This window comes from Penicillium psychrosexuale (genome assembly GCF_028828465.1).
Source record: "Penicillium psychrosexuale strain IBT 29551 chromosome Unknown utg000005l, whole genome shotgun sequence".
Lineage (NCBI taxonomy): Eukaryota > Fungi > Ascomycota > Eurotiomycetes > Eurotiales > Aspergillaceae > Penicillium > Penicillium psychrosexuale.
Window position 1 is genome coordinate 110,152 of NW_026643190.1, and position 21,533 is coordinate 131,684.

Below are 21,533 nucleotides of genomic sequence, written 5' to 3' on the forward strand. Positions count from 1 at the left end.
CGAGTCGCAAGTCGCGAGAAAATAGCGAGGCATGCTGCGTTGGCTCGGATATTTTTCGCTTTCTGCTGTCAGCCAAAATGTATATTATGAAGCCCATCGCCCCTTCCAAGACACTGGGAATAACATCCAGCTCGCCTCCACTATCAACATCAGAGGATAGCCTTCCAATACTTCGCTACTTTCGCAACCACAGCCCATCTATAACATGACCTCAAAAACCAAGTCCGTCGCATTCTTTGGCGCCAGTACCGGCGTTGGCCTTGCTGCGCTCAAACGCACCCTCGCTGCCGGGCACAAATGCATTGCGCTGTGCCGTGATCCCTCAAAACTCACAACCATCTTCCCTTCAGAGTCAACACCAAATCTGAAAGTCATCAAGGGCAATGCACATGATATCTCCGCCGTATCGCAGTGCCTCCAAACCGACGATGGCCACATCGTCGATGTCATCGTGTCTACCATCGGCGCCAAGCCACGCAGAATGACCGTCGACGATCCAGACGTCTGCAAGAAAGGCGCGGCAACTATCCTAAATGCCCTTGCCCAGCTTCGAAGCGCCGGAATTACTGGAACTCCACACATAATTGGGTGCAGTACAGCGGGATTCTCGCGCTTCGGCCGCGACGTTCCTGTTGTCATGATACCCATCTATTACCTGTTTGTCAGCGTCCCCGGGGCAGACAAGGTAGTCATGGAAGACCGTTTCGCGCAGAGCGGGGAATCGTTCACAATCATTCGTGCGAGCCACCTTGTTGATGGCGAGTCGGACAAGACTATCCGCGTGGGCATCGAGGATCCCAAGACTGGTCCTGAGTCAAGAGCTATTGGCTATACTATCTCCCGGGAGGATGCGGGGAGGTGGCTTGCTGAGAACCTTGTCTTGAAGATAGACGCGAAGTATCTGAACAAGAATGTTACCATTACATACTGATGGGACAGATGAACTAGCCGAGGGGGTTTCGCTTTCTGGGATTATGTAGCTTGAGAATGACACATTGTGATTGGATTTATTCCAGACTCTAATCTTCAACTACCCTTAGTATGGTGGCCACATCGGCTCCATTAATATTGATGCGAGGCTTAGAAAGCCGGGAGAGAGAAAGAAAGATTTCGGGCCCGAATGATTATACAAACAAACAGAGAGAGCTACTTATGTAGCTGGATGAAGCCATTTCGTACAAGATACCGTCGCACTCGTAGATCTGACTCATTGGCCAATGGCCACAATTCCGTGGACGGTAGGGCTGGACTCAGGATCGCCATGAATCGGTTGAAGGTATTTTTCCAGTTGGTCTCTCGCCCCGTCCCATATATAGCCACCGAATTCCCCCTTGCATTGCACAACCAGAGAAATATATTGGTGCACTTGGAAATCCGAAAAGCCACGAGAGCTGAATTGGAGGCTGTGATGCGGGCAAGTAATATATCCGTCACGGGGGTCGAATTGCCAGGTAAGAATAGAGATCCAAACACCATACATGACCGACTCGCCCTCGGCGCTGGATGGCGTCAAAGTCGTAATATGTCTGCCCATCATTGATGATTTTGAGGCATAAAGGGACATAAAGGGAAGATGCAATTCCACTGATTCGCGACATCTTGAGTTTGGAATCTTGATGATGATGATGATAGGAGAGACGATGGGAGTGAGGCTGAGAATGAGAAAGAGCAGGCAGATCGTCGTGTGTGCCGATATCGACCTCGCATCACAGAGTGCCGGTTACCAGTAATCCTTCCTAGGGTCACTCTGATGCTCCTCCTCCCATTCCTGTATCATCACCCCCAAAGCACCCATTCGCTCTAGTCGGTCTGCATCCCACATAACCCATCCCCATTCACATAAAGCGTCGGGGATGTACTCCCCAAAGAGGTTGCTGTAACTTCCACCCCATATGATCGTCCAGGCCAGCGGTGGGAGGAGCGCACAACTTCCATCGGGTTTCCTGTCACCTTGGAAAGTGAGCGGCTCACGGCGCTCCTGTCGGTGGTCGCGTTCCCCAGGGTGAACGCAGTGTCGATGCCATTGTAAGTGTTGTTCGAAGACGCTGTGGGGATCACTGAGAACGCCGCCCGGACGCATGGGTGGGGGCAACTGCCTCGTAACAACCAACTGGTCCTGGTCTTTGATGGGGTATACCAAGTGCAGCAGCTCGAGGCCACGATACCTGGTCAACTTGGCTGTTGCTTCAAAGCCAAAATTAGTATTTTCCAACCCGCGTATGGACCTCAAATTGGGAGCTTAAAACCAGGGGGTTCCTACTCACATGGACTGGTAATGTCAAGTCGATCGATTCCGGAGTTCTCTTCATCCAGGCCCTGTTTGATCTGATTGAAGATCTGCTCGCACTTTTCTTCGCAGAAATAACTGATGCAAGATATCTCTTCTGCCTCCCAAGGGTCAAAGATGCCCAAGAAGTCTCCCAGAATGTGTTGGGAGATAGAGATCCAGCGAACATAGGGGATAGATTCCGCCGATTCGAGGCCATAGATGTTGCAACAGAGTTGGAATCGGTAAAACCCGCGCATCAGTCGTGTCTCTTCTGTTGTGCTCAGAGTCTCTTCGATCTGAGACCCGTTTGTCTTCTCGGTGAGATTAGTCAATACTTCTCTGACAAAGCATCGCATCAAGGGTTGAACAATCGAGCAATGAAATCTGACCATTGTCTCGACCTCTTCCATGATGAGAATGTTGTGGAGAGGTGAAGACCAGGCTTGAGACCTCATTTTGTGGTAGGATGTCAGAAAATCATCAATTCCTTTGCTATCCCGTCCTTTTGAACATTCCATGGAAGTAGACTTGTGAACTGCATAGGCATCAGCAGTCACGCTACCCAATGTCGACTCCAGACTTTGACATAGCAAGAGCTTGCACTCTAGTTGGTAGTGGTGAAAGTAAACAGGAGAGGCTTGGACGAGGGTCTTAAGGCTGTCGATTTCCACCATCGAAAGAATATGACGTCGAATTTCAAATGGTAGGGTTTCTAACGCCGGCGAGATCTGAGGTGTTTTGGAATCCATCTTGGTACACCTAGTTGAGGTAAATCATCGTCTTCGTTTTGAGGGATGATTTGATGATAGATATTACCTCCTGTTGGTGGACTTTCCTGCTGAATTTTGCGATATGAATGTCACCTCTCACTCTGAAAGGAATGATTGTTGACTTGAGGTAAATGTGAAAGAAGAGAGGAAGGATAAGTGAGAGGGAGAGAAGAAGTAGAGGGGGATTGAAGGTCACAGTGGCAGTTGTAGGTGTGGACAATAGAAAGAGTGAGAATGACAGACTTTAGCAAACATTGCTCAATAGAAGAGCTTTCATCTCATTGTCAACTCCTAGTCACATCTTCAGCTTCAACTTCAAAGTATCTAGAGACTCTTTCTAACACATTATGTTTGCTGTTCTTCCTACCTTTTTCACTCTTTTCTAGTTACATCCAAGCTACATCTAAGCAAACTCAGCCACGCCCAACGCTTATTTGGAATAGAATAGGCTTGACAGACCATATATTAAGTGACCATTGCTATACAATATGAGTATATAACGTAGCCTGTACTTAAGGTCAATTGCTTAGTTACCATTGGAAGACTTCCATATCTATAGGTAACAGGTGTATATATCGAATTTTGGTATGGCAAGGATTTTCTCGATCCTACGGTATAGCTAAGTATAATTAGGACAAGCAAGATAGTTGAGAATTTTTAATCAATTATTTATATTCTAGAGCCAGCCAGTGCGCTCCGAGCATAATCTATATGCGGTATATATACAGGGCGTGTAACGTTAACAAGGTCTAGTGCTATGAATCAAGAAGCAAGAAGGTCATCTAAGTATCTGTGTCGGCACAGGTGAAGCTGTTGCTGTTGGAGTTCTTGTTGATAGCCGTACCAGAAGCATACAGACCAAGAACGCACAGCACCAAACCGATGCAGGCAATGAAGATGTTGAGGACGGTAAGGGCGATCTTGCGGGGAGAGGCGAACCATTGACCATAGTTGAGGTGAAGCCAGTAAATACCGGACAGACCGTAGCTGAACCATGAAGCGAAAAGAGCACTGATCAAACTGTTTAGGTCGCTGAAGACAGGAATGGCCTCGGAGATAATCCACGCAACGACCCAGCAAGCAATACCAAGACCGATCCAGAGACCGACAGCACGCTTGTTGTTCTGGTGCATCAGACCGGACTTGGAGCAGAGGCGGAAGTAGATGTACTTCAAGCCGATGTGGCCGTTGACGACACCGGCGCCGACAATGGTGGGGATGGCAATTCCGTAGGCAACCTTGCTCATCAGGGGTCCTGCGGACGTGAGGGCAGGGGAATGCACGTCTGTGCCAATGTAGAAGTAGATCACAATAGCAGCGGTCAGGTAGAGACAGATCTCAAAGCCCTGAAGCATGAACAAGGACTTCTTGAAATCCTGGGGCGTCTCCATCTCGGCGATCAAACCGAAGAAAGCAACGTGGGCGCAGTAAGCGAAGACGATGTTGGAAACGGCCTGGAAAGCAGTGTACAGGTCGTTGGGGACTGTGGCGTGGATGACACGACCGGGGTGCTTTTCGACACCCACGGAGATCATAGTGATCGTGACGGCGCTCAAGATGCTGAGGAATGATAGGAACGATATCCAGGTCATACCCTTCATCGTACGGGGCATGGACAGGAGGATTGAAATAACCATGCCGACGACACTGAACACAACGGAGCAGGTGCCGTGGTTGGTGAGGGTGTTCAGCATGACACGGAAGGTAAGGATGTGGCTGCCCATGACGAAGATACAGAAGAGGAACTGGCCAGTACCGAAGAGCTCTCGGCCGAAGCGGCCTAGCAAAATTTCGCCCGCATCACCCAGGTTCTGAATATGGGGATACCGTTCACGGAAGAGGCCAATATTGTAGCCAGTGTATGTTGCGAGAAGTCCGAGGCCGATAATCAGAATGATACCGGGGACGAGACCCAGGGTGGCCATGGCTGCTGGCAGCGACAACACACCCAGTGAGACTGACTCACAGATCATGAGCAAGCCGCATTGCCTGAAGACGTGTTAGCACGGCCATAAAGACACTCTTGTTCCCGAAGATAGTACGTACCACCACTTCAAGGTCTTATACTTGATGTCAGCGTACTCCTCGTTGCCAAAGGCATCGTGGACTTCGCCAGTCTTGATGGGGCCCTCCTCCTCGTATGTTGATTCATCTTTCCGTTCTGCGATCTTGTCATTCTCATAGACGGGTGGTGCTGTGTTGACTTCCATTGTGTATAGTTCAAGTATTGAAGATGGAGAAGAAATGTTTAAAGCCCACGAGGAAAGAAACAAACCCAGGCGGGAATTCTGGCCATCTTATTGTTTCCCCATTTTCTCGCGAGAGAAATTCGGCCCCGTAGGACTAAATGGAAGGTTCCACAGAAAATTCGATGCAACGCGACGAATTCACCAATGACCTGTCTCAGGTCGGACCGAATCCGGAGATCTGACCAGCGTGTGGGCCAATGTCGGTGCCGGAAGGGCCTTGCTGACTCATTCTATTTGGTTATGGAAATTCAGCTCATTGCTCATGAAAGCTAGTTTTGCCCCAGTTCCACCCCCAGTCCCACTTGATACTACATTGTAGCGTAAATTGCCTGATCGTTGACACATAGAAACTGTTAGCGCTCGGCCAGTCATGTTATAAGGTTTATTATTTGCTGGGGAACGCTGGAGAAGGTTGTATACACCGATCGATGTACGTCTGAAGAGGCTGCGAATTGTGGCTTTAATTTTATATCAGATAGCCTTTTTTTTCCCGAGACTAGATCTTCACCGGGAATCGGGTGCATGCCGAGTTTTCGCTAAATAAATTGGCGCTCTCACCGAGTGGCGACGAAAAAACGCCCCCGTCCGAACTACGGACGATAAGGCCAACTCCGGTGCGGCCCACTGTGGAGTCGAGTTATGCGCCTACATATTCCTCCATATCTACCCCGGGTCTAATATCCTATCTCTGGCTCCATTGTACTGTCATCAATGCCATATCAACCTCTCCGCTTCTTCCAATTCGTTTATTTATCCCCCACAGCATAGAGTTCACTTAGCGTCCTGCCTAATACGGATTCGATGTGAACCAAGCTTTAAGTGTTTGGTCTTTCAATAACATAAAGATAAGCTTAATTCTGATAAGCAACGTTCCGAGTCGATTTCCATAGAATTTTATTTGGAGCCGCCTAGGAACAAATACATCTTTGGAGGCTAGACCATGAGATTGGGATTGTTCCATCCAAACATGCCATCTCTTCGGGATTTGCTCAATTGTGCTCGTGAGGTACAACCAAGCACCATGATGGCAGAAGGATGGGACTCCAGGAACTTTGGACAATCACAACCTCGTGCGTAATCTGAAACCTCGAAGGATTTATGGAGATAGATAGGAAGTAACCGGCAAGGCAACTCTAGAGAAGTCTAAGTCGGCGCAGTAAACACGAGGTCACAGACCCCGAGATTCAGGGCGGTTGTTCCCGAGATGGGCTTACAGCTGATCGAATGTTAGAATGGGACCGCTAATTTAGCGTGAAGGAAAATATATTAATCCGTGTTAATCCGCGTTTCGACTATCTATCTGCTCAGAGGGGTCTTAGCGAATGTCGAGATCTCTCTTTACACTAGGATGTCTTCATAGCTTATAATAGACGTTCATAAAGACCCCGTGATCATTATTTACCGTATTATCTTTACCACTAAACCCTATCTTCTTCTGTACTAGGGTATTATAACCCCTAAAAGAATCCCGACATTCGCTGATGTCTGACATTCGCCGAGCTCTCGGAATTCGGATTAATACATGTTCCTCTGGGCCAAGAGGCGCTAAAAATTAGCGGTCCCATTCTAACATTCGATCAGCTGTCGGTCGCCCGAGATTCGTCCACGGGCCTCGGGGGCGGAAAGCTTAGTAATATGCACATCCCATCTAGGCAAGTGCGCACCTGCCGTTTTGGGACTAGCGCGGAGAGGAACGTGGCCCTTCCTGGCCTAATCTGGATTAGCGCGGACTTGTCGGCGACCCCATCATATTGGCAGATCAACGGCGGGCATAAACGCGACGGGTTCTAGCCACGCTACTCGTGGGGTTTGGACTAGAGATATATAAGAAGGGCCACTGCGCCAGCGAATCTGTTCATCGCTATATGGCATGACTCCACAGTCGCCATCGATCAACCCTTCACCATGGCAGCCGTTGCCGCAGCCTCTATCAGACATAGAGCTAGAGGGCTTGCTGGGTGAAATTGAGCCCACCCAATGGGGCAAAGAGAGTTCTTTCGATACAAATACTGACTACCAATTCCCGTTTCCCTCAGACACCGGTGATCTGGAATGGTCACAGTGGACAAATTATGAGTCACACCTCACGCGAACCGTCAATACACAACCTGGACATCAAGATCATGAGGAATTGAAGGCTTCTGAAATTGTCCATGATTTCGTTCCGCCTTTAGCGGGAGAATCCGTTGACCCATCCTCGCAACGAAGTCTTACGAATGTCTCACAGTGGCTTGATGGGGCATATCGTCCTCCTGCATCATGTGCCCATTGTCGCAGGCATCGGCTACAATGTCTGATAATTCGCACTGCGCCTGCCAATCCCAATCCCAAAAAGTCTTGCTCAAGTTGTGTAGCCCTTTTTCGAGAATGCAGCTTAGCAAAGGGAGAGAAACGCCAACCGTCGGGATTTGAAACCTTCTCTCCGGTCTTTGGTCATCTCCACGGTGTTCCGGAAGATGGAAACCCGTTTCCCGCTGCCACTATGGACAATGGCAATCAACAAAAAGAACCCAAACAGTTTCTCAGAAAAGGAGCTAGAGTTCTCCGCGAGTGGTTCTATCAAAATCAAGAATATCCTTATCCAACAGACGAACAAAAGAATCAGATGGCCCACGAGACTGGGTTCTCCCAAAAGCGCATATCAACCTGGTTTGCAAACGCTCGCCGCCGCCAAAAGCAAAAGATCCAGGCTGCGGGTCTCTCGTCCACATCCCGTACTCGCTCAGGGTCTCCCATGGTCACCAGCACGCTGTCCTCCCTGACCCCAATGGAGCGATGGCGGGCTTCGCCGCCAGAAGATGAACCTATTCCAGAAGCGGCTATTCAAAATGCCATTTACTCTGGCTCGATAGAGTCAAACGACAGCATTGACCCGTTGCAGCTCGACATATCTACCATGGATTTCTTCAATTTCGACGAGAGCCCGTCCCACTTAGCGTCATCAGTATCCAGCATCGGGAGCAAGGTATCTGAAACATCCGATAGCGCCTCTTCGGCATGGAGCTACCATTCCTCAGCAGACACGGGGCTGCCATTCCCACTACTCCACAAACAAACTAAACCCAGACGCACCCGAGGACGGCAACGAACAGCGGTAGACCATCCCTACCAGTGCACATTCTGTCCACAGTCCTTCAAGAAGAAACACGACTGGGCCCGCCACGAGAAAAGCGTCCATCTCACCCTTGACTCCTGGGTCTGCACTCCAAATCCCCACGACGTCCAACAAGCGTTCGAACGCCAGTTTTCAGAATGTCCCTTCTGCGACGTCCTTTTCCCAACGCCCGCCCATTGGGAAGAGCATGAATTCCAAGTCTGTGCCGATAAGCCAGCCCAGGAGCGGTCGTTCAGTCGGAAGGATTATCTATGGCAGCATCTGCGCAAATTCCACGGTTGCACGAAAGCCCCCGTGGCTGACCTCGAGGCCTGGCGCGGATCGGCCGCCAACGTCGAAAGCCGCTGTGGATTCTGCGGGTCTTCGCTGTCCACCTGGTCAGCTCGGGCGGAGCATCTGGCGGGTCATTTCAAGAAGGGATCCCGTATGGATCAATGGGAAGGTGATTGGGGTTTAGATGCGTCGGCCTTGCTTGTTCTACGCAATGCGGTCCCACCGTCTCAGCGGGCCGTAAACATGTAGCGTCGATCAAAAGTGATATACAACATACGAATAATGAAATAATGATCACATAATATCTCCCATTGAAATGCTCATACCGCTGATCGTTAACGAAGCTACATACTCAAGCCACCTAGTACACCGTAGTCTGCCATTCGCGATTGTACCAAGTCCCCATGCCCAGAATAAACAGCAGGAGGCTACCATCCCTCACGACATCTTTGCAAAGCTGCACTGCCATTCCGATACCACCAGACTTCCCACCAAGCAACACCTTACCCCCAGTCAACATCAACTCCCCCGTCACAAAGATAGCAAAGGGATTCTGCACGGTTGCAGGCTTCGGCGGCGGACTACCGAACAACGCGACCGAAGACCCAATAATGAAAAGCAAGTAAACACCAACCGTCAAAGCAAAGACGGTATGCAGCGTCTTCCAGATCCGAGCGCGCTTCTGCTCCGCCTCTGTAGGCGGCGGCGCTCCATTCAACATATTGGCAAGGAAAGGCGGCACGCCGAGCATTGTTGCGATGCCAGCGGGCGAGAATCCGGGTGTGAGTGGGTTGCCTGCGCCTGCGCCCGCTGGAGGTGCTCCTGGTGTATTCGGGTCACCGCCGGGTATAGCGCCGATGAGGGAGTTCAGGAGCTTGATGGTGGGGTCTTCGCCGTCAGCGGGAAGCTGGCCTGGTTCTTGGTCCTGTGTGGTTTGTCTCAGCATCGTGCGGAAGGCTTCTTGTTGGGCCTGGAGGCTGTTTGGCGCTTGAGGGTCGGGATGCATGCCCTGGTTGGGTTCCGGTGCGGATTGTCGGAGCATTGAGAAGAACGCTTGCTGCTGGGCGCGCATCGCTTCTTGGGACTGCAGGTCTGGTTGGGGCGAGGGTGAGAGTCCGAGCTGGGGGGTTTGAGGTCCTGGGGAGGGAGATTCAGGGATTGCGTGCTTGGACTGGGGGGAGGAGGCTTCGTCGCGGTCTGTTGTAGTTGACTTCAGTTAGCATTGTCTGTACTGGCGTGGCTGGTGAGTTGTATGTCTGCTTTGCTATCGGGAGCTCTTTGAGTAAAGCCGGAGATGGAATTTTCATTTCTTACCAGCTTGTGGTGTGCGTCCACTCAGACTGGTGATTTTGTCCAGACGTGCTGATCCTCCTTCCTTGATCTTTGCCTCCCGGCGCTCTCGGCGCACTCGTGCGGATCGCTGTGCTGGTGATTCGTCTGCCATCGTTGCAGGATCTCCGAGAAAATATATCAATTTGTTGGAAATCTGGAAACAACGAGATGGGTGTGCTAGCCGATTATGAGTGGGATGTCGTCAGGCGAAGGTGGCCGATCTGGATCGGCTCTGGCTGTGTAGTCCCGTGGCGATAAGAACACCAGCCACAACACAACACTTCCTCTACAAGAATCAACTAGTACCACGTTTGGCTGTCTCTATTGAATAATTCCATTTATCAATACTTTCTTTGGGCTGTATTAGTTTGAATAGGTGGAAGCAATTACCGAAAACCTCGGCAACTAGGATTATATTCATCCAAACCTCGACGAAAGCAAGCGACCTACCATCCCTACGAAGCTAGAGCGACTAAACAAAACGACGTGAAGTACCTACGAGAAGTACCTACAAGAAGGTGAACGGCTGACGAAAGACGGTCAGACCGACTATAACAATGATCGCAAGGACTACGACCACGATCTATCCGACTACAAGACTATCAAATGCACAAGGCAGTAGTAGGTAGTATTTTTTAGTTGGAATGTTGTAATATACAAAGGAAACTTGGAAAAAATAATCTACGTGTGTTCTTCTAAGCAGTACTTACATACAGACGTCTATATTCAATAACAAAAGTCCTGCACAAGCCGAGTAAACACCTTCTCAAACTGTCGAAGACTCTCAACTTCAACCCATTCCTCTTTAGCATGAAGACCATCTCCTGCCGGGCCCCACACAATGGATGGGATACCTACAGCACCAAGCAAGGCCGCATCAGTCCAAAACGGACCAGCCTTAACAGCAGGCTTGCTTCCCAGGACATCAGAGGCACAAACAATCGCCTTTTGCACGAACGGGTGATCAGCTGCCACCTTCTGTGTAGGGCGCGACATGGTAATGCGTGGCTCGCCGTATCTGAAACGAGGCTTCTGCTGGGCAATTTTCTTCAGCAGCGCGCTGATGTCTCCGAGAATGGACTGCTCTGTTTGTGCTGGGACAGTGCGGAATTCGACAGTGATAGTGCACTTGTCTGGATAGGATGAAGGCTCTTCGCCACCCCGAATTAAGCCACAGTGTAGCGAGCTCTGTCCTAAGAGATCATCTACTGACAGCTGCGCTTGGTATACCTCCAAAGCCTGCAAGAAGGATCCGGCATATAGGATGGCATCTTCTCCTGATGCATAGTCGGATCCATGCGCAGCAACTCCGAGGATATCAACTTCCACCCACACAAATCCCTTGTGAGCTGTAAAAATCGCGCCTTGCGTTGGTTCTGGAAGTACAGCGGCATCAGCACGCCAGCCAGCCTCGATCACATCCTGAGTTCCCTGTGAGGCATCCTCTTCGTCTGACACTGCAGCTATAATGATATCGCCCCGCAGTACGCGACCGCTTGCTTTGATTGCTGCAAGGGCCGCTAACCCTGCAGCCAACCCTCCCTTCATGTCGAGGCAACCCCGGCCAAAGATGACCTCTTTTCCATTCTTGGTTCCAATAGACCCGGACAGGGGATCTGCCTCGTAGCTGGAGAGACTGACGGTGTCTGTGTGGCCGTTGAACATAAGAGACTTGCCACCCCCGCTGCCTCTCAGGACTCCCACAATAGATGGCCGTTCAGCGACTTTCTCAATCCAATGATACTCAATGTCTCGATGGGCGAACCAGGCGGCCAGATAGTTTGCGATTTCAGTCTCACCTACTCCGTCTGTTATAGACAAGGTCAGGTTGGAGGAGTTGATTTGAGTGAGAGTTTGAGTTAGCCCCACGACATCGTCAACAGAGACGTCTCTTGGAACTGGGTACTCGCGTGCACCTTCAGTGCTGAGAAGGACGACCACGGAATCCTTGTTCAAAAGTGACGTTCCCTCCTTTGATGTAGCCAATCGTCGAAGTGCAGCCAACGATGCACCTCCACATGGCCCAGCAGCCACAGACTTGGAAGTCAGATACTGCACGGCGCGGTGACTCTCGTAGGATGAGACAGTGACGCAGGCATCAACCAGACGCTGTAGATCGGGCCAAGCAGTAGAAGATACCGTGCCGCAGTCCATACCATCCATGATCGTCGATGAAGTCCGAACAGTAACCGGCTTTCCAGCAGCCAAGCTAGAAGATAAACATGCAGCCGTATCAGGCTCAACGGCGACAACCGACATAGGCATGTTCTGCGACTTGCAATGCTTCGCGACCGCTTGGGCAAGGCTACCCACACCAACAGGGGTGATCACCACACTACCAGACAGCCCAAGCCGAGCAAGTTCACTCTGGACTTCATGCGTCATAGTAGAATACCCCTCCACGATCCACGCAGGAACATCCTCATACCCCTCAAACGCCGTATCCTGGATGAGAAGTACACCCTGTCCTACCCGCGTCTCATCCACAGCCTCCTGCACCGCCTGGTCATAATCGCCCTGGACAACAACCACCCGAGCCCCCTCCCCGGCGATCAGATCCCGAGTCCACTGGTTCAAAGACCGAGGAACGAAGACCCGCGCCTCGATACCAAGGAGGCGAGCCATGAACGCAACTGCCCGTCCATGGTTACCCATTGATGCTGTCGTCAAGACAATCGAGGCTTCTTTTGCTCGGCTGGAGAGTTCATCGAGCGAGACCGTAGAGGGCAGGCTCAGTTGCGCTGCAATCGCTCGGAAACAGCCCCATGACGCGCCTAAAACTTTGAATGAGGGTAGACCGAGCCGGTTGCTTTCATCTTTCACGAGGACGTTGCTGATGCCTAGCTCGGCTGCGAGCTCTGGGAGTTGGATTAGTGGAGTTGGGGCATAATTCGGGAAGGATTGGTGGAATGCTGTTAGGCCTTCGGTTTGCGGGGCGGCACTGCTCTCATTTGCTGCCGCGGGGTTGAAGTAGATCGACCTTCGTGATGACATGTTGGTGTGTGTTTGAATGGGCTTATTGATTTGTGCATCATGCAGATACTTTATATATCACTTTGCCATTTCTTATCGTGAGCCTTCTAAAGACATCGCGCCTTCTACGGACATGGCAGGTCGAGTGGGGACTCCACCTTCTCACGATATTGACGTCTACTCTGTGCATGACAAGTTGCCCGGAACATGTATGTGATATATATTTATGGAGTTAAAAAGGGGAAGGAATCGTCGGCGGCATTTGCGGCCTCTGTTGTTGAGAACGATATTTGGCGTTTCTTATCACGATATATATATATTCTTGTACTCTGTAGTCAAATCTAGGTTTACTTTAACGCCCATACGTTTGAACTACCGATTACTTTTGCCCTTCAGATTCCACTCTAGATTGATCATAGTGAACAACAGCTTCAAGAAGAGCCTGCGTACCCAGAGCACTGCGACTGTCAGATTTGAAAAAGCACCAAGAAAACAAGAGAGACTTACCAATCCTGCGGACTACAATATTCCGTCGGGTGGTGACTCACACCATCCCGACAAGGCACAAAGATCATCGCAGAGGGACAGCGCTTGCTAGTATAAACCGTATCATGACCGGCACCACTAGTCATGAGCATTGATTTCTCACGGCCAACCAGCTGATCCGCCGCAGCCTGAACAGATGCTACGCAGTTATCGTCAAACTCGACAGCCGGCGAGTCCGTATCCAACGTCCAGTCAAAGGACACACCCTTGCCATCTTGCAATGCAATAGCCTCGAACGCCTGGAGGCACTCGTCCTGCACAGCGTGTACCACGCTATCCTGCGGGTGTCGGATATCAAGCGTAAAAGTCACTTGCGATGAGACAGTGTTGGTAGACGCGTTCGATGGAACTCGAATGATACCAGTCGAAGCTAGCGCGTTGTGTCGCATGGCAATGTCGTGCGAAGCCGCAATCATCCTAGATGATGCGAGTAATGGATCTTGGCGGTCACTGAAAGGTGTCGTTCCGGTGTGAGCGTCTTTCCCGTGGACGGTCATAGTCAACCATCTGTATCCCTGGGCTCCCCGAACCACACCAATTGATCGGTTGTTTCCTGGGAGGATTGGGCCCTGTTCAATGTGCAGCTCGAAGTGGGCTCCGAGTGGGTATCCGGTTGCTGGATTGCTGGAACAAGCAATCTCGCCCAGATATCCGTGCCTTTCGAGCTCGGAGCGGAGAGTCACACTAGGATCGTGGATATCACGCAGGTCCCAGGCTTTCTGGATTGGAATAGCACCAGCCCAGACACCCGAGGAGCACATCGATTTGGGAAACCGTGCACCTTCCTCGCTGTGGATTTGTGTTAGTGACAATCTTAGATGGCACGGTAGACTAAATCTAGGTGCTTACTTGGTCCAATTGACCACCCCGACATCATAGTTAGTCTGGAATCCACTTTCCTTCATTGTGCGAAGAATCTCAAGCGCAGCCATAATACCGAGAATACCATCATATCGACCACCTCGTGGCTGGGTGTCGAGATGACTTCCCATTGCGATCATTGGCGCAGCCGAGTTCAACCGACCCGATTGCCGCGCAAACATGTTTCCCATCTGGTCTACAGAAAGAGAACAGCCTAGCTTCTGGACTTCGGCGGCAAACCACCGACGAACACGGGCATCGTCATCGTTGAGAGTCAGACGGGCCATCCCTGTATCTGTTGGGTTTCTGTTATGTCATTAGATTGTGTCCAATGGCCGAATGGGAATGGGAAGTAGGTACATACTCGCCATAGCGATGCTCAGCACCCCATTCACATGTCTCGTGTAGTGTGTTCCATAAGCGTTCTGGATTGATCTTGAGACCTGATGGTGCTTGTAGTCGGGTGGTAGTGGAGAACCGCCGGGCATTGCAATGAAGGGCGCGTGTTGCGCCTTTTGTGCCGTACATTTTGTGGATAAAGTGACACTGGTCAAACAGGTCGTTTATTGCAAAAATGTTGTAATTTCAATCGGACGGTGGAAGCTGAAGACCATAAGCAAGTTCCAAGGGGGACGCCTTCCCGCAACATCGAACCCAAATATCTCTTATCATGGCTATCAACCCTACAGGAGGTTGGAAATGGAAATATCAAAAATGGAAGATGCAGATGAAATATAGAGTTTTTGAAGCTTTTCTCAAGCAAATTTTGAACGTTGTTCCTATCATATAGTACTGACTGCACTACCAGTGTGGTGTGTGGTGTGTGTGTGGTTAACCACTATAGACTGGAACATCCTCAAGTCAACGTGCTGAGGTTAACAAGTGACATCTTTGTATCCCAAACAATAAAAAGCAAGAATGTTCCAAATATGCCATGACGAAAGTCCCCCGTGTTTTGTCGGCTATATATATCCCTTACCCCGGTCCGCTCCAGGTTAACACCCCGATAATAGTTCTGCCGGCAATGTTAATCTCCACCAGTTAAAGTTGAATTCAAAGGGCGGTGTACCCGTATAAGAAGGCGGTATAGATAGACTCGGGAATTCTCGTCAGACATCCTGGATTTCCTGGAGATGGCTTCCCCAGGAATCTAACAGGGAGGTGGTCTCATCTCCTGCCTAGGTTGTACCTCTCAAAATAAGCTGATCGCCGCTTTGTTGTAAGCCATAGTGGGCTACAAGCCAGGACTGGCCTCATCTTCCGCACCCTGCTCCGCCCAATGATCCGCTCGTCCACTCTTAACTGCGTATTCGAAACCGACGATAATTATTCAACTCCAGGAACATGGCGGACGACTATACCGAACAAATGCCGAGGCTAAAGAGGGCAGCCCCTCCCTGCAATCGACATGACTAGCAAGGCAGTTTTGAGAGCCGTGGCGATCTAGCCGCGTTCTATTCTTCGGATTTTGCTCGCGACCTTTGAGATTAATAATGCTCGTATAGTCGTTCGGGCCCGTCCGAAAAGGATGTAAGCCACGCGTGGCGCACCGTTAGTCTACATGGAGGTAGTCCGTATATTTAAGAGATAAGGGCCGCATAAGATCTTGCTGATTTTGCTTGTACAACCGCCTCGGTGCGGACCATTTTCTCAACAGACTCTTTGTGGAATTGGAATTGGACTTCGCTATGTTTCCCGAGGTCTTTCGTTGGGGCAAGGCATGGAGTTAACGCGGTCTTTTCTCGGGACTCTTGCACTCTGAGGGAACTCGTCCCACAAAAATATTGGTGATGGAAAATTGTGTTGCGCTGATTGGCCCGTTTTGGGTTTCTCCCCGCTGGGATTCCAGGATCGTATTCTGGTAATTACTGACCAATACGGCTTCATACCCCGTCGGATCACCCGGTGTAGCGTGCGGTATCACGTTTGTTCTTTTTGTTGGGAAATGAGTGGGAAAAGGTGGATCTTAGACTGCCCTTTTGGTTTTAGCAGAGAAGCTACGCAGCGTGGTTATTTCGTGTATTCCACAGATCTTCATGCAGTAGTTACAGAGGGGCGAAGATCCCGCCGTCAAATGTGCGATGCACATCGTAGAACAGGCTAGTTATTACCTGACTCGTGGTAAGAGATAGGATGGACCCCTAAAATAGGAGAAGGATCTTTATTGAAGTATTTCCACCAATTCAACATTGAGAATTGGAAAAAGGACAAAGTACAAATGTAGCAGTAGATAGTACGAGTAGTAAGGCTAGTAAGATAGACGAAATCCCCAGTGCTGCAAGGTACCCCCCCTTTTTGTCTCACCCTCATTTACCCCACAATACATAAAACCGTATATAACATCAAAATAATTATGATAACTAGTAACGACATGGGAAGTACGGAGTCAATCAAATAGAGCTCGTAACCGAACAGTGGCCCATGTTAATCTTTCAATATCAATCCCCCCTGATTACTCCGTATTACCACATACGTGCAATGTCAAAGTTTCAGGCGACGATGGTCATCGGATCAAACAGCGCCAATTGCGGGTTTCGAGCGCTGACTCATCCACCCCACATTCTCTAGGGCTCCCGAAGTCGGCGATCCGGTCCCATGATGAGCCTCGATGGCGAACTAAGTTTTATGGGGGAGACTCGGTCCGAAAATCCCGTGACATCATAACATCATCCTATGACATATCCAACTGAGTTCCCGAGGTCTGAACAGCATAATCGATACAAGGGATGCATGATGTAGGTCTTTTATATTCGAATGCCGCATGGAAGGCTTGGCGGGACACAGCTCGAGGGGCTCGAGGATAAGTCGTACACTTGTATCTCTGAGTCTCACTGACGTGACTGACTTGCAGGCCTCCTGTGGCCCGCTCTCCCCTGGCCCGCGACATTCCCCGGACCTTGGCCCATGGCTAAGCCAAGATTATGGCCCCCGCCTATTGGACTCGGACAAAGGGTTGAACACGAGAACAACTAGGCCGTGGTCGGTCCAACTAGCGTTTCTTCCCGACCAGAAACGCCCCAATGAGGTGACGAGCAGCATCTTAGTCAAATATCGTGGAGGGGCAAGCTACCCCGGAGCAACGGAAGGGACGTTCAAACCCCCGCATGGCCGAACCCAAACTCATATGGGCAATGACATGGGGTTATGACTGGAGTGAATTGTACTCGAAATGTATCGGATTCCATCCTGATTTCGGAGATCGGAAGTGGAGCAGTCCAGTTCTACAATGTACATGTAGATTAGAGGCCGTCTGCGGCTAAGACACGATGTATAGAGTGGTATTGGCGTAATTTATGATACTGGCATGCACGGGCCACCCCCGATATGGAAGGGAAGGAAAGGGAAAGTGGCACATCGCCCCGGCCAAGCTGGAACTACTAATAATGTCGTGAATCCCCTCCTGGTCTTCTTTTCTTTCTCTTCTCTAATTGCTATACATACCCCCCGCGACTCTCCCCGCTTGTCCATACCGCTTTATAACTTATAACCTCGATTTTCAAGTAAGTTTGGCTAACCCCACCATCTGCATTAATAAAGAGCTCCTCCCATTTTGCTCCATTCTTATTCTGGGCTTCTCGCAATTCATTTCCTCTAACATTCGATCTCGCGCAGAATTTATTATATACGGAATTCTGCATTAATCATTCCCATTGGACCGCGCAATCATGTCGGACGGCCCAGTTTCGCCTCCCAAGCCCGCAGTGGTAAGAATCACTTACCTAAGATGACCAGACCCGCGGATCATAGGCTAACAGCTTGCCCTAGGTTCATGAGGCACACGATGTCGACACTTTCCACGTCCCCAAGGCGTTCCACGATAAGCACCCCACCGGCACTCACCTCAAGGACATGGAAGATTACAACACGCTTTACCAAGAATCTATCAAGAGCCCCGACACTTTCTGGGCCCGCATGGCCCGCGAGCTCATCACATTCGACCGCGACTTTGAGACCACACACTACGGCTCATTCGAGAACGGCGACAATGCCTGGTTCGTCGAGGGTCGCTTGAACGCCTCGTTCAACTGTGTCGATCGTCACGCCCTCAAGAACCCAGATAAGGTCGCTATTATTTACGAGGCCGATGAGCCCAGCGAGGGCCGCAATATCACCTACGGAGAGTTGTTGCGCGAGGTGTCCCGGGTTGCCTGGACCCTCAAGGAGCGTGGTGTCAAGAAGGGTGATACCGTCGCCATCTACCTGCCTATGATTCCCGAGGCCGTGATCGCTTTCCTGGCTTGCTCGCGTATTGGTGCTGTGCACTCCGTGGTCTTTGCCGGTTTCTCTTCCGACTCTCTCCGGGACCGTGTCCTGGACGCCTCTTCCAAGGTCGTCATTACCTCCGACGAGGGCAAGCGCGGTGGCAAGGTCATCGGCACTAAGAAAATTGTGGACGAGGCTATGAAGCAATGCCCCGATGTGCACAGCGTGCTGGTGTTCAAGCGCACCGGTGCCGAGGTCCCCTGGACCGTTGGCCGTGACCTTTGGTGGCACGAGGAGGTCGAGAAGTACCCCAACTACATCGCCCCTGAGATGGTCAGCTCCGAAGACCCTCTCTTCCTGCTGTACACTTCCGGTTCCACCGGAAAGCCCAAGGGTGTTATGCACACCACTGCCGGCTACTTGCTCGGTGCTGCCATGACTGGAAAGTACGTGTTCGATATCCACCCTGATGATCGCTACTTCTGCGGTGGTGATGTTGGTTGGATTACTGGTCACACCTATGTCGTGTACGCCCCTCTATTGCTTGGCTGTTCTACCGTCGTGTTTGAGAGTACCCCCGCCTACCCTAACTTCTCCCGCTACTGGGATGTCATTGAGAAGCACAACGTTACACAATTCTACGTTGCCCCTACCGCTCTGCGTCTGCTGAAGCGCGCCGGAGATGAGCACATTCACCACAAGATGCGCAGTCTGCGTATTCTTGGCTCCGTTGGAGAGCCCATTGCCGCTGAAGTTTGGAAGTGGTACTTCGAGTCTGTCGGCAAGGAGGAAGCTCACATCTGCGACACATACTGGCAAACCGAGACCGGCTCAAATGTCATCACCCCTCTCGGCGGTATCACCCCCACCAAGCCCGGCAGTGCTTCCCTGCCCTTCTTCGGTATCGAGCCTGCTATCATCGACCCCGTCTCCGGAGAGGAGATTCTTGGCAACGATGTCGAGGGTGTTCTGGCCTTCAAGCAGCCGTGGCCCAGCATGGCCCGCACCGTGTGGGGTGCCCACAAGCGTTACATGGACACTTACTTGAATGTCTACAAGGGTTACTACGTAAGGCGCCTGCAACCTCACTTTATGGATTGATACTAACTCATATATAGTTCACCGGAGATGGTGCTGGTCGTGATCACGACGGCTACTACTGGATCCGCGGCCGTGTCGACGATGTCGTCAACGTTTCTGGACATCGTCTGTCCACCGCTGAGATTGAGGCTGCTCTTCTCGAGCACCGTAAGTGCAATCACAGGATCTTCCAACTGAGCCTAAACTAACTATAAATAGCTGGCGTTGCCGAAGCTGCTGTCGTTGGTATTGCCGACGAGCTGACCGGTCAGGCTGTCAATGCCTTCGTTGCTCTCAAGGAGGGCAGCGCGACAGAAAATATCAGCAAGGACCTTGCCATGCAAGTCCGCAAGTCCATTGGTCCCTTCGCCGCTCCCAAGGCCGTCTTCGTCGTTGATGACCTCCCCAAGACCCGCAGTGGAAAGATCATGCGCCGTATCCTGCGCAAGATCCTCAGCGGTGAGGAGGACAGCCTCGGTGATATCTCAACGGTAGGCACAACCCTTGCAATTGTATATTTCGACCAATAGCTAACGAAATCTTTACAGCTCTCCCACCCCAGTGTCGTCGAGAAGATCATCGCAACCGTCCACGCCGCCCGCCAGAAGTAAAGTGAAGGTCTATGAATTTGATGATAATGACGTCGGAGAACAAAATTCCCGGTGAGATTTTGGAAGTAGCACGATGATCCTCAGTGGATCATACACCCCCGACCTCGGTCCAGATTCATATCGGAATCGGACTCGACTATGCGGGCGGTTTTCTTTTCTTTTTTTTTTTTTTGCCCGATTTCAGGATGATTACTTGTACTTGAGATTCCCTTGGCTCGCTCAGAAGCGATGTGAATAGTATTTTTTTGGGCTTCAAATATACTTCGAGTTCGAAGTTTTGGATTTATGTTTAACTATCAGGGTCAATATCTATGTACCAATTGTAACAGAAATCCTCCAGCACATAAACGTCTTGCACGACTTAGTTACCTCGGATCAAACCCTGGGCAAACCCGCATGCAGCCAGACTTAAAATCGACCCCACTCTTCAGTGAAGACCTCGGGAGCGCCAAGGCTTCTGAATTAGGCTTAGTGCTTGGTTCTCTTTTGGAAGTACTCCTATTGGCTTAACTATGCCTTCCGCCTTTGAGTCTGGATTCTGCCGGCTTCAGGCCGACCTCGGGAAAATGGCACATTACATAATCCAATGCCAAGGCCCATCCCAATGCCCAGGTGAGTTCGTACATACCCAATGAGGGGTGATTTCTTACCTGCATTGCCCTAGCCCCCATTGGATGTAGTCGGCATGGTATTATGCACATAGTATCTACGGAGTACATAAGTCGTTGTTGTCTTGTCTTAAACCGTACATAACCTCCGCGATATCTCAACTCCGTTAATGATGGCTTGCGGTTTCTCATGCTGAATGCGAACCAACTTCATGTGAATAGCCTATAAACTCTTTAGCTTTTTGTTGAAAATTATCAGTAGTAACTATCTTATCTCGAATTAGGTTAAGAAATCATAGCGATGAGACTTTGTTTTTATAGTTGCCTTCGGCGCGTGGGCGTCCGGTCTACAGTGGTGACCACCTGATATGCGCACGTGGTTGTAGCGATCACTCGAGATTTGAGGTGATTAGATGGCTGTCATCTATACGGAGCTAGTATGTGTCATATTACAGGTTACGAGGTACTAGACGCATATGGGCCTGTGTATACGTTCTTTTCGTGTTCAAAGGTGATAGGAATCAATCATGTCGATATAAGCCTTGGAAGTAAGACTTTGATCAAATATGGTAGACCAAAATTTGCTGACGGATCATCTGGAAGTTAGGAATACAGCAAGAATTAAAAGGAAAAGAATTAGAGT

At 50.4% G+C, this 21,533-nt stretch overlaps 9 protein-coding genes across 9 annotated transcripts; 3 read left to right on the plus strand and 6 right to left on the minus strand.

The window, feature by feature from the left end:
• Positions 1 to 205: 205 nt before the first annotated feature.
• On the plus strand, positions 206 to 931 carry N7518_008998 (NAD(P)-dependent oxidoreductase; the record flags this gene model as incomplete). Its single annotated transcript, XM_057189925.1, has 1 exon — positions 206 to 931. One exon carries the CDS (start codon positions 206 to 208, stop codon positions 929 to 931), a length of 726 nt encoding a protein of 241 aa, XP_057037581.1.
• Positions 932 to 1,207: 276 nt separating this feature from the next.
• On the minus strand, positions 1,208 to 1,534 carry N7518_008999 (uncharacterized protein; the record flags this gene model as incomplete). The annotated part of the gene is made up of 1 exon (XM_057189926.1): positions 1,208 to 1,534. The coding sequence occupies one exon, from the start codon at positions 1,532 to 1,534 to the stop codon at positions 1,208 to 1,210; it is 327 nt and encodes a 108-aa protein (XP_057037582.1).
• Positions 1,535 to 1,720: 186 nt separating this feature from the next.
• Positions 1,721 to 3,018, minus strand: N7518_009000 (uncharacterized protein; the record flags this gene model as incomplete). The annotated part of the gene is made up of 2 exons (XM_057189927.1): positions 1,721 to 2,178; positions 2,265 to 3,018. 2 exons carry the CDS (start codon positions 3,016 to 3,018, stop codon positions 1,721 to 1,723), a joined length of 1,212 nt encoding a protein of 403 aa, XP_057037583.1.
• An 803-nt stretch (positions 3,019 to 3,821) lies between these two features.
• N7518_009001 (uncharacterized protein) lies at positions 3,822 to 5,249 on the minus strand (the record flags this gene model as incomplete). The annotated part of the gene is made up of 2 exons (XM_057189928.1): positions 3,822 to 5,028; positions 5,086 to 5,249. 2 exons carry the CDS (start codon positions 5,247 to 5,249, stop codon positions 3,822 to 3,824), a joined length of 1,371 nt encoding a protein of 456 aa, XP_057037584.1.
• A 1,909-nt stretch (positions 5,250 to 7,158) lies between these two features.
• N7518_009002 (transcriptional regulator family: Homeodomain) lies at positions 7,159 to 8,925 on the plus strand (the record flags this gene model as incomplete). Its single annotated transcript, XM_057189929.1, has 1 exon — positions 7,159 to 8,925. The coding sequence occupies one exon, from the start codon at positions 7,159 to 7,161 to the stop codon at positions 8,923 to 8,925; it is 1,767 nt and encodes a 588-aa protein (XP_057037585.1).
• A 112-nt stretch (positions 8,926 to 9,037) lies between these two features.
• N7518_009003 (uncharacterized protein) lies at positions 9,038 to 10,120 on the minus strand (the record flags this gene model as incomplete). The annotated part of the gene is made up of 2 exons (XM_057189930.1): positions 9,038 to 9,873; positions 9,991 to 10,120. 2 exons carry the CDS (start codon positions 10,118 to 10,120, stop codon positions 9,038 to 9,040), a joined length of 966 nt encoding a protein of 321 aa, XP_057037586.1.
• Positions 10,121 to 10,734: 614 nt separating this feature from the next.
• N7518_009004 (putative diaminopropionate ammonia-lyase) lies at positions 10,735 to 13,002 on the minus strand (the record flags this gene model as incomplete). Its single annotated transcript, XM_057189931.1, has 1 exon — positions 10,735 to 13,002. The coding sequence occupies one exon, from the start codon at positions 13,000 to 13,002 to the stop codon at positions 10,735 to 10,737; it is 2,268 nt and encodes a 755-aa protein (XP_057037587.1).
• Positions 13,003 to 13,360: 358 nt separating this feature from the next.
• On the minus strand, positions 13,361 to 14,916 carry N7518_009005 (M20 family metallo-hydrolase; the record flags this gene model as incomplete). Its single annotated transcript, XM_057189932.1, has 4 exons — positions 13,361 to 13,439; positions 13,489 to 14,316; positions 14,377 to 14,694; positions 14,753 to 14,916. The coding sequence occupies 4 exons, from the start codon at positions 14,914 to 14,916 to the stop codon at positions 13,361 to 13,363; spliced, it is 1,389 nt and encodes a 462-aa protein (XP_057037588.1).
• A 3,137-nt stretch (positions 14,917 to 18,053) lies between these two features.
• On the plus strand, positions 18,054 to 20,282 carry N7518_009006 (acetate--CoA ligase; the record flags this gene model as incomplete). Its single annotated transcript, XM_057189933.1, has 5 exons — positions 18,054 to 18,092; positions 18,154 to 19,659; positions 19,710 to 19,839; positions 19,891 to 20,162; positions 20,220 to 20,282. 5 exons carry the CDS (start codon positions 18,054 to 18,056, stop codon positions 20,280 to 20,282), a joined length of 2,010 nt encoding a protein of 669 aa, XP_057037589.1.
• Between the last annotated feature and the right edge of the window lie 1,251 nt (positions 20,283 to 21,533).